Source organism: Sparus aurata, chromosome 17, assembly GCF_900880675.1.
Source record: "Sparus aurata chromosome 17, fSpaAur1.1, whole genome shotgun sequence".
NCBI lineage: Eukaryota > Metazoa > Chordata > Actinopteri > Spariformes > Sparidae > Sparus > Sparus aurata.
The window spans coordinates 25,444,986-25,462,812 of record NC_044203.1 but is presented as its reverse complement, the minus strand read 5'-3'; the positions used below and the strand labels follow the sequence as shown (position 1 = coordinate 25,462,812).

At 36.3% G+C, this 17,827-nt stretch overlaps 2 protein-coding genes and 1 long non-coding RNA gene across 3 annotated transcripts; all 3 read left to right on the top strand.

The window, feature by feature from the left end:
• The first annotated feature begins 339 nt into the window (after window positions 1-339).
• LOC115567753 (carcinoembryonic antigen-related cell adhesion molecule 6-like) lies at window positions 340-5,450 on the top strand. Its single transcript, XM_030394602.1, has 8 exons — window positions 340-347; window positions 884-1,197; window positions 1,972-2,250; window positions 2,574-2,834; window positions 3,471-3,585; window positions 4,256-4,293; window positions 4,374-4,449; window positions 4,562-5,450. The coding sequence occupies exons 1-7, from the start codon at window positions 340-342 to the stop codon at window positions 4,430-4,432; spliced, it is 1,074 nt and encodes a 357-aa protein (XP_030250462.1). The 3' UTR covers window positions 4,433-4,449; window positions 4,562-5,450.
• Window positions 5,451-10,949: 5,499 nt separating this feature from the next.
• LOC115566685 (uncharacterized) lies at window positions 10,950-12,665 on the top strand. Its single transcript, XR_003981067.1, has 6 exons — window positions 10,950-11,015; window positions 11,341-11,370; window positions 11,489-11,512; window positions 11,671-11,733; window positions 11,947-12,006; window positions 12,226-12,665. It is a non-coding gene; the product is annotated as an uncharacterized LOC115566685 (long non-coding RNA).
• Window positions 12,666-15,636: 2,971 nt separating this feature from the next.
• LOC115566684 (carcinoembryonic antigen-related cell adhesion molecule 2-like) lies at window positions 15,637-17,683 on the top strand. The gene is made up of 5 exons (XM_030392609.1): window positions 15,637-15,732; window positions 15,813-16,136; window positions 16,377-16,652; window positions 16,794-17,039; window positions 17,143-17,683. The coding sequence occupies exons 1-5, from the start codon at window positions 15,684-15,686 to the stop codon at window positions 17,220-17,222; spliced, it is 975 nt and encodes a 324-aa protein (XP_030248469.1). The 5' UTR covers window positions 15,637-15,683; the 3' UTR covers window positions 17,223-17,683.
• The last annotated feature ends 144 nt before the right edge of the window (window positions 17,684-17,827 follow it).

Below are 17,827 nucleotides of genomic sequence, written 5' to 3'. Positions count from 1 at the left end.
ACTGATTACAATTACGTAAATTTTGTAATTAAATTACGTAACGTCGTTACATGTAATTCGTTACTCCCCAACACTGTGAGTAACTCTAAGTAAACCCCTGAATATTTAGTCTTGTCAAATTGTGAAGCCTGTGCTGTTTGGAGTTTAAAAAGATAAATTACTCCTTCCCAAGACTTACTTAAAATCTTTGATTATCTTTACAATTGTTGCTGCATGACTGCATTGTCAATGATCAACAAGGTGGACTTTGTGGCTCATTTGATTGATATTGCACAGTACTTCCTGATACAACCTTCATACACTGAAATCAGCATTCACTATTCATAAATTAGTAAAGAGATGGCGAAGTAGAGTGAGCCTCTTTTTTTCTTGTCCTACTTGATGATACTGGACATGAAATGGAAAAGGTTGTGATACAGTTCATCATCCTTTGAGTCATCTCAGGTAAGCTCGCATTATTTGACATGGCAGATAACAGCGAATATTAATTCATTTATATTCTCTAAATATAATCATCAGTTATGCATGTTACATTGTGTCATATTACACTGCCTTACAGTTTTACTTTGGGATATTTTTTTTACTGAAAATAACTCAGTTTCTGCTCTTGATTATATCAATGCAGAGACATGTAGTTCAGTATGGATGGAGATATTTGATGTAAAACAGTGAAAATGTGCTCTTGTCTATTTTCTATTTTAATTCTTTCTATTCGATGAGTTGAAGGACACTTAAGCCATTTCAGCGCAGCGAAGAAATTCAACAACTAAATCCTGTGGATTTGTGTGATTTTGATTTTGATTAAGGATATTGTCCGAGCAGCCCATTTCGAGATGTACTCAGATTATTAGAGCTCTTCTCAGACCTGTGACTTTGGTTCCAGGTTTAACCAAAGGAGCTGGTGTGTTGCCAGACGGTCCTCTGAATGCAACTGTGGGAGACACAGTGATGTTCACCACAACACTGCTTCCATCAGAACAACTTACATCTATTCGTTGGACATTTGGGGGCAATGCTACACCTCTAATGTTGAAAACTCAACTGGACCAGAGTATGAAGGCAGGATAACTCTCTTCTTATCTACTGGATCTCTGGAGCTCAGGTATCTGACTCTTAATGACAGTGGAGAATACACAGTTGTCATTCAACCACAGACAGAACCATTAATGGAAGGATCGACCAGACTGGAAGTTTATGGTGAGCAAATGTTTCATATGTTGCATCTCTTCCAGTGCTGAATGGAGGAGATTAATAATACAGTTGAAAAAGAAATGTATTTTATTGGTTTTAAAACTTTTTGAACCGCATCAGTTCTTGATTCTTGTACAGATTTCAATTACACAGTTGGAAAACCACTGAAGGCATCACCTAGTTTGGAAATACTCATTTAACAATGTTTTCATATGAAACCTCCAATACCAGTGAATCATATTTAATTTCTGAATGTGACACATTTGAAAATCCCAAACATCTCAGGTTCATAGTGTTACTACAAATCATAATTGCTATGATGGAATGCAAAAGATCAATGTAGTTGTATTTTTAAAAAGCGCAAATCTGTAATCAAATAAACTCTCTAACTGAAACTTTGAGGTTTTTCATAAAATTAATCACAAATATCAAACTAATCCACATTATTTGTGATAAGTGCTGAAAATGTTTAATAACTTAGCATGGACAACGATAGTGTTGTAGATATAAGGCCGACCAAATGTAAAAGTTAATGAGTAATTAAGCAAAAGTATACCTTCCCCTCCTGGACTACACCCATCATCTCTAATCAGGTCAGGTGAAATGTGCTTTGCTTGACCTGCAGTCACACCAAACAGTGTTAATGGATAGGTTCACAATTCAATAAAATCAAATGTCTTACAACAATATTCTGGACTCACATCAAACAGAACATTTGTTTTTATACATTTATTTTCTCCTGTTATGCCAAATATAATACACTTTTTTTTTCTTCCACAGAGCCAGTCTCCAATGTAATGGTAACTCCCAGCAACTCAGGCTTGATGGAGTTCAGCAGCTCCGTCAATCTGTCCTGCACCGCCTCTGGATCCTCTCTTTCTTTTCTCTGGCTGGACGGCAGCTCTGAGGTTACAGATACCGACAGGTTACAGCTCACTGATGAAAACTCCACCCTCACTATAGTCAATGTGACCCGCTATGACCAGGAACGATTCAGGTGTCGTGTGTCCAATCCAGTAAGCAGTGGTACCAGTGATCCAGTAACACTGTCCATTATCTGTGAGTTAACCTGCATGTTCGGCACTTAAACTGACAACATCTGCATGAAAACATCAGCATCAACATCTTTTTGTGTTTGGTTGCTTATTTTGTTTTTGTACCACGTGTTAATTTTATAATTAAACAGCCATTTATAAAGTTTTAATTGCAGTGCTGTTCTGTTGCCTAATATTGTGAATAAGTTTCTTTTTTTTCTATATAATAGCACATTAGTGTATATTAATCAGTATCAATGTCTCAAAGCTGCATCCCATGTATCTTTTAGTTTCATGCAATTTTACAACATGTTGGTGATTTTTTTTTATTGTTGCAGCTACATGTAGACGGCCCAGAAAATGTCACATTGACTCTATCTCCATCACAAGAATCCTACGTGGAAGGTTCAAGCGTCACTCTGTCCTGCTCGGCTGTCTGCAGCCCCTCTGCCCTCTTTTCCTGGATTCTAAATGGACGCAACCTGACTGATACTGGACCAGAGCTTAAACTGGTGAACATTCAGATGAGTCAGAGTGGAAACTACAGCTGTCAGGCTTTCAACAACATAACTCTGAGATATGAAACGTCATTAGTTGTTTCTGTACTGAGTAAGTTGCAATTACTAGGGCGAGTGTATGTAGTACTGTCATGGGTCAGAAAGTTGGACACTTACAGGATGTATCCACCTTCATAATCTGTATTAGCTAGGTGAAAACTCAAATGGGTGTGCTGTGATATCAAAAAACAAAAAAAAGAAATTTTAAAAAAGACAACAAAAAACATTTCTTGTGTAACATTTGAGAGGCATCAGCTTTCAGCAAGACGCACCATACACAAAGCACTAAATGACAGACAAAGTCAGCGACTAGCTGGTGAACATAGTGGGATATTTCGCAGCTGAAGAGTCAGATATTTCTCTCAGTAGTTGATGATATTGGGATTACATTAATCAGGTTTCAAGAAACTGGTCCATTACTCTATATTTACTCAAGTCAGCTGTTTGCCAACAAATTTGCTATAGGAACTTTGGTTTTAATGTTAAGTTTACAGCTTGTAGTATTAACCCAAAGTGGATAAAAAAAAAACAAAAAACAGAAAGCACATTACATGGCAAAGATAAAAAGTCTTGTAACTGTCAACTGAAATCACATACAGAGAGACATTATTGTATGTTTTGCATCCACAGGTATTATGAGACAGTTCCTGTTTTCACTAAATCATTTTCTTATCCCACTTTTTTCAAGCCATCCCGGGCAAAACATCAGGCTGTTCGGCTGGTTGCATCGCTGGAATAGTAATCGCATGTTTGCTCGTCTGTGCAGCAGCTGCTGCAGGAGGGTACTACATCTTTATAAAAAGGTAAGAGAGCTATAACCAGGGAGCCATTCCATTTTTATTGAATATCAATCACAGTCATGTTAAATGGCTCAGAAGTAACAGGTTTGGAAAAACAGCACAACTCAGAGTCCTGGCAGTTATATTAAAAGTTTAGCTGCGGCTGTTGTCAGAAACGGGTAGAAGTCAATACCCAACAGGAAAGAAAAGTAGACAAATGTTTCTAGTTAGGGACCAAGCTAAGGAGTAGATGTCAAGAAGCAGGAAGAGATGGCCACAGATAAATAAATGTGAATGGCCCATTTATAGGTGTGTTGTGGGCGCAGTTGGGTCAAGTGAGGTGAATGAACTAACAACAGCTGCTGCAGAGCATGTTAGGATCTGAAATCACATGAGATTTGGTACATGACAAGTGAAAAAGGGGAGATGGGAAACTTGGAACTAGAATGAGGGTGATGTGGGTAGGGTAATTTATTCAACCTACAAAAAGTCACTTGCCTCTGAGCTCCTTTTGCTCGAGTGTTGCAATGTATTGTATACTCCTGCATCCCAACAAAAAAAAAATTTCACAATGAAGAGTTAACAATCTTCAGACATTTCCTTTACGATCGCATTTATGTTGCAAACAACACACAAACACAACATATATTCTACATCTGAACACTTTTAATAAAGATTTCTTTCTAATGTTTAGAGCCAGAAACAGACCTCCACCCCAAACTCAGGAAAAAGGTCAGTATGTACCTGATGTTACTTTTATCATATGACCACACAGACAGAATGTATTCAACCTTTTTTCTTCTTTTGCCTAGAAGTAGAAGAACCTGTGTCCGATGACAGTTCAGATGTGTATGACACCGTATTAAATTAATGTGCTTTCCCTTTAAGGTAAGTTTGTTACTGTCCTCAGTTAAAGAAGCACCACAAGCTTGGTTTGAATATACTGAAACAAAACTGCAACTCTTTACTTTAATCTCTTGTTTCTGTCTGTGTCCTGCAGATGATCAGAAAAATAAACGCCTTCACCTAAACCAAGAAAAGAAGACACTGCAGACATCAACTATTTCTCCTCTATCTTTAGGTTACCCAGTAAACTTGGCAGTAACAGGATTACTGTTAACTGACTCATTGGCCACTTGGACGCAGAAAGGCTCCACAAGAAGATGACAGATGTAGCAGCAATAACATGTTATCATTCTAATTATGCGTATGACTAATGTCTAGCAAACAGTTTCCTTATTACTCATCTGATACCGAGAAACAGTGCCACTTCCACAGCATCTACGGACTTGTGAAGTCCAATGTTCACTCTCCTTTTAGCAGGCACCGTTAACAGTGAGTTTATCACAGCACTTTGCTGCAAACTCAGAAATTGTTTGTCAAGTCAAGTAAATTTGATTTCTGTAGACAAAAATCATGACTCACATTGCTTCAACGTTTACAATATGTGTAGTGTATAGAGACGAGAAGAGGAGGAGTTACTAGAGAAACGCAGTTTGGCAGTTTGAGGGAAACAGGAACAACAAACAACAGAAGTTAGAGAAGTGCTGTGTTTATCAGGAGGTTACAGTTTACACAAGCTTTTATTGCACTTTCAACCGTTGAGTTTGAACATTTCTGAATCTGCTTTTGCTAAAAAGTGATAATGTTTGCATTTGATTCTGACTTCTGAATTGTACAGTCTATATCTAATCTAAAGTGTATATATTTATATTCTCCTGGTCTTTTATTGTGTCAGACTTCAGCATTGAAATTTGACTATACAGAAATGATGCATAGATGCAAACAATGGTAACTGTTAAAATGAGGTTTATCCTGTCATTGTTTACTTGAAATTACTAATTTACTTGCAAAAACAACACACAATAAACAATAAATACAAACAATAATGAAATGTTTCAATGAACAATCAATCAATGAACAATACAACAAAAACATCAGGCCAGTCCTAATATCCTCCACCTGTCCTGGTGAGCTCACCTATATTCCTTCCTGTATCTAAACACAACCCAGTGTTCAGAAAAGACAATTGCAACAAATAAACAAAAAGCCTGTTCATATGCTGCAGCACAAATCATCAGACTTTGACAGTTCTCTTTGAGCAGTTGGCATTTGGAAATCGTACTGTAATTAATTTAGAAAACGTATCCAAGAGCTGTGTGGCAAAATGCCTGAACTATGAGATAAATCCTCTATCAGAACTACTTCTTGCCAACAGCTGTAGTATGCTGCCCTCCTGTGGTCAAACTGTAGTTTATCTGGCAAGAGGGACCTTTTTGATCGTTACATGGATGCTTCAGAGGTATGATGGGAAATTTCCATTGCACAGTACTTCCCTTTATTATCTTCATATATTCAAATCAGCAGTCATTAAGCTAAAATCATAAAAGGGAAAGTTAAGTAGTGTGATCTTCTCCTCTGTTGTCATACTTAAGGATACTGCAGATGAAATGGAAATACCTGTGATACACTTCATCGTCCTGGGAGTCATCTCAGGTGAGCTCTCATCCCTTGATACAGCAAATAAAAGCAAGTTTTTATTCACTAATTTCTCAGAATGTAATCATCAGTAGGGGATTTGTAACAGCATCAGATTACTTTTCTACTTTTACTGCAAAGAAGTTGCTAATTTTTCTTTGTTGTTTCTGTTTTTTACATAAGATGGTATGAGCTTCTCAATGTTAGTAATATCAATGTTTTGAGAAACTTAGTAAGGCGTGCAGGCTCTGTGGATGGAGAAACCTCTATGATACTGTCATCATCAAATGTCTTCTCCAAATTCAGACGAGATAGCACATATTGTAGCAACATAAGCAGCATACATAGGCTTCATTTACAGCATGTACCTGTACTGTTGATACAGACATTAAAACAAAAAGATTCAGTTATAAAATGTAATCACTATAAAACATTTATAAAGCAAAGGTTGTTGCTTTTTTTAATGAAGTGTCTCCAAGTGACTTCCTCTCTCTGTTAGAGGAGAATTAGTAGTCTGTTGTTGTGATCGAAACATTATTTTCAGTGAGATGAAACCCTTTTTTCATGTGATTGACTGAGGATCTTTAGCGACTCGAACGTGTCTGTTCTGTCAGCTGCTTAGCAAGCTTAGCTTCACTCAGAGGTTTTGTGTGATTGTGGTAAGGATTAAAGAAATTGTCCCAGTGGTTCATTTTGCAAAACACTCAAATTATTAGAGTTGTTCTCAGACCTGTAACTATGTGTTCCAGGTTTAACCAAAGGAGCTGGTGTGTTGCCAGATGGTCCTCTGAATGCAGTCCTGGGAGGGACAGTGATGTTCACCACAACACTGACTCCGTCAGAAAAACCCTTTACAACTATTGGTTGGACATTTGGGAGCAGAATTGTTGTCACCTTTTCTGGTGGAAATGTGATTGCACCAGATTATACAAGCAGGATCACCCTCTCCATGTCGACTGGATCTCTGGAGCTCAGGAACCTGACTCTTAATGACAGAGGAGAATACAGAGTTAGCCTTCAGCCACAGGGAGACATTGCAAAGAATGGATCCACCAGATTGGAAGTTTATGGTGAGCAAATGTTTAATATGCTGCATCTCTGAACAGAGAAGATTAACCATAAGTATTAAACACTAAATAAATTATATTAGATATGAAAGGTTTCACATGTTGTAAATGCATCAACATTATTAGATGACTGTGTTTAATAAAGATTACATACATATCATTAAAAAGCCCTCCAGTATCAGTGAATAATATTCGTTGTCCAAAGCTTTCACACATATTAATGCATGAGAATACAAAAGCAGTTTATCTTCTGACACCTTTGTAGTCAAATTAAGCTATAAACCAATGTTTCTGTCTTGTAAAAAAATGGTGGATAAATACTAATGCTAAGATTTGAATTCTCACCTCTAGGGGCAGTTTGGTTGCATGTTATTGTTGACCCTAATCAATACAACCTCACCTGTTGTAACTGTAATAAAAGTTGTATTTTTATAAATGTTCAATGTACAAAAGTTCTTTTTGATGTTGTAGCTGTACGTGTGTGCACCTTTGTTGAAGCCTGATGTTCAGACTTTGTCCTGCATGCCTGTTTAACATATATAGTTATATTTTTTCATGATGAAGTTTGACGCTTTGAGGCTTTTCTTTTCAGGATGTGAGATTTGTTTGTGTAGCATGAGAATCGGTTGAGATATATTTATATTTTCAACTGAAAAGTTAAGCCTCGAGTTCTTTTTAAGCATGATTTCTAAAGTCTCACTTCAATAACTGAGGTTTGGGAAGCTTAAACAGGTTAAGACTTTATTGCACTGTCTTGTTGAGTAGTCACATGCAAGGCTGTCAAATATGTGATTTATTTGGTTTATGTATCTATTGCTCATATCATACTTTAAAGGCTAAACTCTTCATTACTTCATGCAAGCCTCAAGCTCTAATACAAACCTTCAAATTCAATCATGAATACTCATCATGGTGTTTCTTACATTAAATCCAGACTCACTTCTGTCTTTAGAACAATATTCCCTTTGTCTCGTGATGGCAAATAAGAAAACATTTTGTTTTTCGCCCAAAGAACCAGTCCCCAATGTAGCATTCATTATTTAGTAGTGTCATGTTGGACACTACTCAAATCAGTGTGCCTTAATATTCCGATAATGGCACCAGTATCAGAAATGCCTTAGGTACAGGGTAAAATGCTGGAAAAGTCAATCAGTACTTGCTTGTTTAAAGATATTATGTTCCATCAAGATTTGTGGTAGAAATACTGAAATCAATGACTCTTCTAATGGAAAGCACAAATCATGGGTCTTCTAATCGTCACTTGTTTAGAGTCAGCTTTTCAAGAATCTATCCATTTTCTTCACCATGATGAAGTGTGTGAACTATGTCACATGTCACATACCACTTATTCATGATCTTTCGCCCAACAGAGAGGTTATCAGGTGCTCTCGTCACATCATCAACAAACCTGCTGATTGAGGGGAACTCTGTCAACTTAACCTGTGATGCTGCTGCTGGCTCTGGTTTTACCAGACAGTGGAAGAAGGATGACTCAGATCTGATCCCAACTGACAATGTAACGCTTTACAGCAACAACAGAGTTTTGTCATTTAAAAGTCTGAATAAAAAAGACAGTGGAGGATATTCATGTAAAATCAGCAATCCTGTCAGCAACATTGAAGCTACATTCATCACGGTTGTTAACTGTAAGTAACCACAGTGTACATTGACTTTTCAAAATGTGTGCCATAACAACAGTGTACTACGCATGTGTTTTGTTTGTCTGCCTTTAACACAAGTCATTTTGTAATTTTACATTTCAAATCACTCAGTAGATAAGCCTTATATTCAGTATTATTTGTGCTGCTGTAATAACTGTACAAATGTCTGTTTTTCAGATGGACCAGAAAATGTTCAAATCACAGGTCCAAGTGAGATACATTTTGAACAGACCTTAAAATTAACCTGCTCTGCTGAGTCTGAACCATCTGCTACTTACACCTGGACACTGAATGGGACAGAGATACACAATTCTTCTGTGTTCACTAAAGTCATCACTGAAATTTCTGACAGTGGCAACTACACCTGTCAAGCCATGAATCATATAACTGAGAGAATATCATCAGCAGTGCATCATTTGACTGTAACAGGTACCAAGATGGTGTTGATTGTAGAATTTGTTGATGTTTTGTGCCTAACCTACAGTATTATTTTTCTAGAAGGATTCCAAAAGATTTTTCTCACAGACCCATTACACCAGCAGATGTATTTTTTTAATAATAATAATAATAATTATTATTATTATTAATTTAAGCGAGTTATGCATCAACAATGGCTTGAAATCCAAGACTCCGCTTAGTGCAGTGAAGTAAAAGTTTGCATTGCACCTTTTACAGTTTTGCATCATAATTAAAATAGCAAAACCAGAAATGGTCATTGTTATTATTCCAAGAATCCTTTTGGATTCGTCTATGCTAATAGCAGCTAACGTAGCCTTAATCAGAGATGTTGGAAAACTTCCATATCTTCAATAACTCCACACCTTCACATTTTTTTAACAAACTAGAAAGCTTTCAGCCCAACAGACGTTGACACACCTGACATCACCTAAGGCAATTTATCTATAAATAAATAATTTACTGGCTGGCTATGAACTTGTAAAGGGAGAAGTTACTGTATGCTTTGTGTTAATAGGTTTCATGAGACACTTCCTGTTCATGTTCATATTTCCTTCTTTATTCAACCCATCCCAGAGAAAACATCATGCAGTTCGGCTGGTTGCATCGCTGGAGCAGTAATTGCATGTCTCATCGTCTGTGCAGCAGCTGCTGGTGGAGGGTATTACATCTATAAAGAAAAGTAAGTAGTGAGATAAGCAGGAAGCTATTTCGATACTATTAAGATTGGTGTAAGTAACAGCATAGTATGACCGGGTTTAGACCCAAAAGCACAGCTCAGAGACCAGGCCGGTGAAGTAAAAAGTAAGGGGTCAGAAACATGAAACATGCAAATGTATAAATAGACAGACAAGAAACTTAGACAGACTTTTCAGACAAGAAAGTCCATTAAATCCTGTCATTAGAAAGGAAATGTATGAAGACAGTGGGAAGGAGGAAGTAACACTTCCCCAAAATGACAGAAGAACAGATAGGAAATGTGGAACTATAAATGTTGATTACTTCACTTTCAAAAGGATGAAGTTCAACAAAGGGTCACTTACCTATTTATAAAAAAAAAAAAAAAAAACTCCTAGTAATACTAACAAGAAACTTCTTTTTTAATCATTTCTCAATAGGTGTCTGACTTTAAATGACATTAACACCAACTTTACTCTAACAATATATAGTACAATCAAATTAATCTGGTCTTAATATATAAACAACAAAAAGCTATGGCTGGACATTTGATGAACCTTAAGAGAAGTTTTAATGAAAATGTAATTATAAACATACCCTGGAGGTCTGACCAAAACTCTGACCCTAGATATGAAATTAATCTGTTGATCAAATTTCACATGATTTTAAATTAAAAGTTGCATACACCATGCAATAAAAACACATTTAGTTGTTGTAATTCATTATTATTTTAAATAACTTGCATCAAAAAATCTTATACTAAAAAATAGATCATCACAAAACACATTACTGTTACTGTTGGAATTTTGAATCGCATCTGAATGCATGACCACATCTTCTTTTTTTTTAGATGCTCCAACAAAGCTCTGTCACAATCTGGGAGAATAGGTCAGTTTTTACCAAATGCCATTTCCTCATACACTTACACTATCATATATATGGCAAGATAGACAGAATAAAGAATATACTACAGAATATCACAATTATATGATTTTTATATGTGAATAATCGGCTGTAATATTTTTGTAATATTTTTCAAATTTTTGTCTAGAAGTTGAAGAACCTGTGTATTCGATCCCTTTAGAGGAAGAGAGCCAATATGAGAACATGAAAGGTAAGTTTGTAAGACATTGTTTCAAACTGAGAGAAAAAGTTTAAATGCATTTCTAAAAAGAGAAGCACCAAAAGTTGTCACAATTATATACATTTTATATGTCAATAATCAAATGTAATAAAAGTGTTGGGGGTTTTTTGTCTACAAGGAGAAAACTGTCACAAACTGTGAAAAAGGGTCAGTAATTACCTGGTTAGACCTAATCTTGTTATTGAATATATGGCCAGTTAGACAGAAAATATAAGAAACTACAGTATGTATCAATTATATAAATGTTACCTTTCAATAATCAGATGTAATAAAAAACAATGTTTTGCCCCTTTAGAAGTACAACTTCAATATGAGAACATGAAAGGTAAGTTTTTATCTTATTGTTTTTTTCTGTATATCGGGGGGGGGATAAAGCACAATATATCACAATACTTATAATAATAATGACAATTATCATAAATATTATGTTTTTTGCCTACAAGGAAAACAACAAACTGGGAAACAAGGTCATTATTTACCTGATGTTACTTCACCTTACACTACATTATAAAGCCAGATAGACAGAATACAGATTAAACTACAGTATATCAAAATTGTATAGATATTATAGGTGAATATTTGTTATATGTTAAAATATATGTTTTTTTGTTTGTTTTTTCCTTAGAAGGAGAAGAACCTGTGTACTTGTTCCCTTTAGAAGTCGAATACCTATGTGAAAACATTGAAGGTATGTTTTGAACTCATTGTTTTGATTTAGAGAAAAGGTCATGTATTTCTGATAGTGTTTTTTTTTCACTGTATGATTTAATTATACTAACAAATATGGCCGGATGGACGAATTATAGAATAAACTACAATACATCACATCTATATGACCAGATAGACATAATCATAATGTATGATTAATTGGATATAATTAAACTTTTTCTTCGCCTTGAAGGAGAAGAACCTGTGTATTTGATCCTTTAAGAAGTAGAATCCTACAGTGAGAATGTTAAAGGTAAGTTGTTGGCTCATTGTTCTGATAGAGAATAGAACATGTTAAACATTCAAGGTTAGTAAAATACACTTTAGTTAAACCCCTTAAGCATGAAAAACATTAAAGAAATCTGATGAAGAAGCAAACAGGTAGGATACAACAGATGTCACATTTACAGAACAAATCCAACAAAATCACAGAATACACAGTTTACAGTGACAACATTGTATGTTGATCCAGGAGGAACTGAATAGCTGGAGGTGTCGCCAAGTGGCACCTGTGCCATACGACCTCCTCTCTGCCATGATGACCTTGGAGGAAGGACAGGCCACACAACGACAATTAGCAAGAATGAGAATAGATACAAGATTTGTGTGACGGATTAACCTATAGAAATGTCTAATAATGGTCTAACAAGGTTTTATTAGCAATAAATTAGCCCTGTAATAAAGTTAAACGATGTTAAATGAAGCCCACATAAATGTGTCATCCTCTGAACTCTGTTTTTTGTCTGACCATTATTAATATGGCACTGCATTTGTCAGATCAGCCAGTCTTGTCTATTTAAGTCACCATTAGTCCATATTTGTTAGCATTAGGCATGCTGTCTTCATTCTTATCTGGTAGAAAGGGTAAAATAGCGTCTAATTAATAGATTTTGGATCTGATATGGACTTGGATTTGTTTTTTTAATTGAATATTCTTGTGAAATTGTATGTAATAGTGTACAAGGATCTCCTATTTGTTTTCCAATTAAATGATAATTCAGTCCAGCAGTGTCAAAGTATGGTATATCCTCTACTAGCTCTAATAATACATTATAAGCAAATTCTAATTACAGTGTGATTTAGGTGAATGGTTAATCATGAGAATATATAGAAAATCTTTTTGACCTAATCTGATGTAAAATTCAGTTTGTTACGTCTTAGTTAGGATATCACACTATTTATTTTCTAATAAATAACATAATTCTAGGTGTTACATAATTAAATACAAATTTTGGCTTATAACATTTTTAATAGATTACTAAACGTATAACCGTGTTTACATGCTAATATAGTCCTTATTAGTTCTAGTTTTTGCCTAGTTTGACAAAAAGTAAGGCTTATTACATCTTATAAGTGTAACCTAATATTAAGTGCAAACCTTCTTTTAAACTGAAGTTCAACAGTGGATTAAATGTGTGATATTCATAGGAGTTAATTAAGCAAAACTAGTGTATTAGAGCAGTGTTGGGTACTCAATTGACATATAAGCTCTAAAAACAGAGGTGAGTGGGTGTGTTGGTAATTATTCAAATTAAAGATCTAAATGTTCATCGTGAAATATTTTTTTTATTTTCATGGATTTAGCCTTATTATGGATTAATTAAGGAGTGAGCAGCTGACTTCATATCATTCACCCATAGAGTCAGATGAGCTCCTGTTATGAATGATATGTAACAGGCAAGGAGAAGTTAAGGAAATAAAATATTCAGCATGTTGATTTTTAGGGTGTTGTTGGTCAGTTGATTCACCATTTTGGTCCAGACTAAATATCAAAAATTGATTTAAACAGGACATCTTCAGTTTTTTGGATAACTGTCCCTGGATTGCTGTGACATTTGGTTCACACAGTCATGTCCCACTTTAGTGATCACTTGACTTTTAATCTAGCACCATCATCTGGTTCCAAACAGTAAATGACTGCATACTAACCTAGTAAACTAAGATGGTGACCATGTCAAACTTCATTTAATATCCTGTACTAGCCTTTTATTAATGTCAGCATTCTGATGTGTTCCAATTATGTATTCTCTGCTTATTATTACTATTACTACAGTTTATTTTTCTTATCCTGTCATTGGTATATTTTTCTTTACAATTAATTTTTGTATTGATTTCATTTTCCCTATTGCAGCTGACATGTTTCTCTCCGGCTTCCATATAAAGCATTGTATACATTTTTTTACTTTTTTTAAAAAGTGCTTGTAACGCCCATTAAATGCTGCAGATTTTTATTACGTTTGTGGGTTTATTACGTTTGCAGACATTATTACATTGGCGGCCGTTACAGTGCTAAATAAATACATTTATTAATTTATTAATGTATTAATACAAACCTTTTGAAAATAAAAATAAACAATCAGTTATTGTAGTTATTAGTAATAGTAGTAGTATAAACATGATTATATTAACATTGTACCTGCAGATGTTAGCATTTAGCTCAAAGAACTGCTTAATAAATGAATAAATAAACTCTAAGGAAATGGTGAATGGTTATCATAGTATCTGGTGTTCAGAGCACAGACCTGGGGCCGTATTCCTAAAGATTCATAGTGCAAAGATTGGCTCCTAGTGGCCAAATTCTAAGAAAATTCTTAGAATCATGATGTTTTCTTAGAATTTCCCCTAAAAGTGAAGAGTAGATCCTAGTAAAAATAAAAGCTATTCCTAAAGAATCCTAGCTCTTAGGAGAGCTCCTAAGGTGAGATCTGTTAAGAGCAGGGAAGAGGACTTTTAAACGGCTTAGGAGTTCCCTAAGCAGAGGACAAAATGGCGGACGGAAGAGGCAGGAGAGATATTCTCCAAACCCTGGATGACAGTGAATTAATGAAACGCTACAGATTGGATTGTGCAGGAATCATGTTTGTGGTTGATCTCATTAGAGATGCACTTACTTCTCCAACCCAATGCCACAATGCAATACCAACCGAAATGAAAGTCATCACAACACTGCTTCTTATAGGCCAGTCAGCAATCACAGACATTGATGAAAGCTGAGCCATTTTACCCTCGTTAATACCAAATTGAGTTGAAATGTTGAAAGTTAAAAGTGCAAAAATTACCAGCATGGCAATTAATATAAGCAAATAAATATAACTAACACTATGTGAAAGCTGTGCAAGTGGGCCTAAGTTTTCACACATTTTGTAGGATATTTTTAAACTATAGCTTACTATTCATTTAACAGATATTTTCTTTTATGTGAAATATTATTAACAATTACATAGTCTTCATAAGATTAGATTCTATGATTAAGTTTATCGATTTCAGGGTCTATCCTTTGCCCATTATCACCAAAAGTATATTTTTTATCTAGCTTTTAGGATCAACCAATCACAGCTTTTGAAATGATGACTCATACCTAGCAACAGGGTCAACCACACCTCCTCACTAAGATAGGAGTTTCTGTCCATTCCTTGCTCAGAGTTCTCTGAGAATGTTGTGGAATCACTCCTAAGCTAAGACTCCTTGCTATGAATTTTTAGGTTAAGTTAGGAGCTCTCTGAGAGGATTCTCAGAATCTTTAGGAATACGAGCCCTGGAGTTTTGTTTTCAAATCAGATCAGGTTTACCGTCACATACACAATCAAAGAGTAGTGAAGTCTTTTTTCTGCATTCATCCCACTCTAACACGAGCAGCAGTGGGACCGCCTCCAGCTCAAAGGCAGCCCCTTGATCAGGGAGATGAGAATTAACCTTAGTACATGTGCTACCGTGCTATCGAGTGTTTTATCAGCCTGTTATATAAGTCTGGAGAGCCACAATTACAAAGGGTTAAGAGAGGTAATAATTAAGCACATCGAGCCTGCGGACTTCTTGATGCCCAGTTTCATTTATTGCTGATAATCTCAGGGACACTCCAACACTCTTGCTCCAACACAGACGGCAGAGGGTCAGATAACATCAGAAGGGGACCAAACTGAGTTATACACCATGAACTACACATTTCTCAGGTCAACCATCCTTGTGCTCCTGTCCTCAGGTAAGAAATGTAATGGAGTGATGTTCAAATTCATCACCTACAGAACCGCAGGTTGGTTAACTCTGTCCACATTTCAGCAGGTCTTTGCCATGGAACCGGTGTTCTCACTGTTGACTCGATTCGCAGAGCAGCGGGTGAAAGTGTGACCTTTACAACATCTGTGACACCGACCGCTGAGCCGTTTCTTGCCCTGACTTGGAGCTTCAATGGTACCACAAACGTGGTAACCTCTACCAGCGTAGATGTAGTGGGACAAGGCTATGAGAACAGGATCAGCCTGGACAGGTTGACTGGATCTCTGGTGCTGCGAAACCTGACTGAAAAAGACACCGGAGAGTACGAATTGATCATCATCCCATACGGAGCGCCGCAGATTCAAGGAACTGCCAAACTGGTGGTGCTGAGTGAGTAAGATTTATTCTTCTGATGCTGTATTTAACGATAGGAGAGGATTTAAAGGTGCACATTGTAAGATAGAAGTAAGAGAGGTGATGCTTGGGTTGGTATTTGACAAACTGGGACTATCTTTCTCTAGAGTCACTTTCTGCACCTTTACTAGAATTTACTAGTTTTTTTATTTGATACATTATCACATTGCTTTGGTCAAGTTTCTTATAATCTTTTCATTCGTGTTTTGTGCACAGCCAAAGTGTCAATACTCCCGACAGCCTGCCCCACCGAAGACTTAATTGAAGGAAAAACCTCTGTGAACCTCACTTGCGATGCCAGTGGTGTCGTAGTTACCAGAGTGTGGACGAAAGATGGCCAACCCCTCGCTTCTGGACATAGATTCAGCTTTCACGATGGCAACAGAGTGTTGTCCATCAGCCCCGTGGATAGAAAAGACACCGGAGAGTTTCTTTGTAACGTCAGCAATGATTTCAGCTTTGATACGGCCAAATGCAACCTTAAAGTCTACTGTAAGTACTTTCAATTGTGCCACAGTATGTTTATTAACATCTACACGTTGCCTTTAAACCCTGATAAGAAGCCTTTTTCTACACTCTCATCATCATGAAATACCATGTAGATGATCTTTCTCTTCATCTCATTCATTCCAGATGGACCAGACAGACCAGACCTCAGTCAGAAACCAATAGGAGCAGAACTTGAGGATAGTGTCACTCTCATCTGCTCTGCTGACTCCCTCCCGAAGGCAGATTTTGTCTGGACGTTCAATAACAAGAAGATTTATGGGTCCAGACTCTACATCCATGAGATGGAATGGTGGCACCTGGGGAGGTACACCTGCACCGCCACTAACGCCATCACTGGTCTGGAGGCCTCTGTGTTCCACACACTGAGTGGTATTTGAGCTCTCTTTCATATATCTCTGGTTTTAATACTGATGTGTGAATGAAAATAATGGAGAGAAAAAAAACGGAGTAATGTGTTTTTCTTCTGATCCAGACTCCTCTACTTCCATCAGTGGTTCTATGTCCATGATGGTTTGCACTGTCCTGACCTCGGTGGGACTCATGTTGGTCTAAAGACTGCATTTACTCTCTCTGGAGATCATTTCGTTCAATTATTGTGTTTGTTTCAAATAATTTCTATGTATTGTTGCTGTGTCCCTTTAAACTCACATAAAATAAAGCTGTAAATGATAAATGAGAGAATGACATCGAGAGGACCTTCACATTTATTTTAGTCCCTGCACTATTTTTTATAATGTTCTGTCCTATTCAGCACTGTCATTCATTAATGTGTGTGATGACTAATAGCTGTCTCAGTTCTTTTTATTATATATTAAGGCAATCAATTATTTCTGTAATGTTGCCTCATATCTATGAGACAAGAACAATTTGTCTTCACAGCAGCTTTGGTCTCATGACAGCTTCAGATTAATAAATCAATCTTGACACTACTTAACATTTCAGGTGTTGTATAACTGACCTGACATACTTTGTTCTCGTGTCAAATGTATGATGAAGTGTCTAATGTTCTTCAACACTGACTGAATCCTGATCGCATCTTATCAAACTGTTCACATAATAAACTTTTATTAAAACTCTATATCAGATTCTGTAGTGTTAATGAACAGTATCATGTACCATCCATTCTGTCCCCCTTTTTCCACAAGGGTGCACCCGAG

Coding starts and splice junctions, on each gene's coding strand:
- LOC115567753 (XM_030394602.1), top strand. Junction 1,198..1,971: donor GACCAGACTGGAAGTTTATG/GTGAGCAAATGT, acceptor TTTCTTCCACAG/AGCCAGTCTCCAATGTAATG. Junction 4,294..4,373: donor ACCCCAAACTCAGGAAAAAG/GTCAGTATGTAC, acceptor TCTTTTGCCTAG/AAGTAGAAGAACCTGTGTCC.
- LOC115566684 (XM_030392609.1), top strand. CDS start 15,684: ATGAACTACACATTTCTCAGGTCAACCATCCTTGTGCTCCTGTCCTCA. Junction 15,733..15,812: donor CCTTGTGCTCCTGTCCTCAG/GTAAGAAATGTA, acceptor ACATTTCAGCAG/GTCTTTGCCATGGAACCGGT. Junction 17,040..17,142: donor TGTGTTCCACACACTGAGTG/GTATTTGAGCTC, acceptor CTTCTGATCCAG/ACTCCTCTACTTCCATCAGT.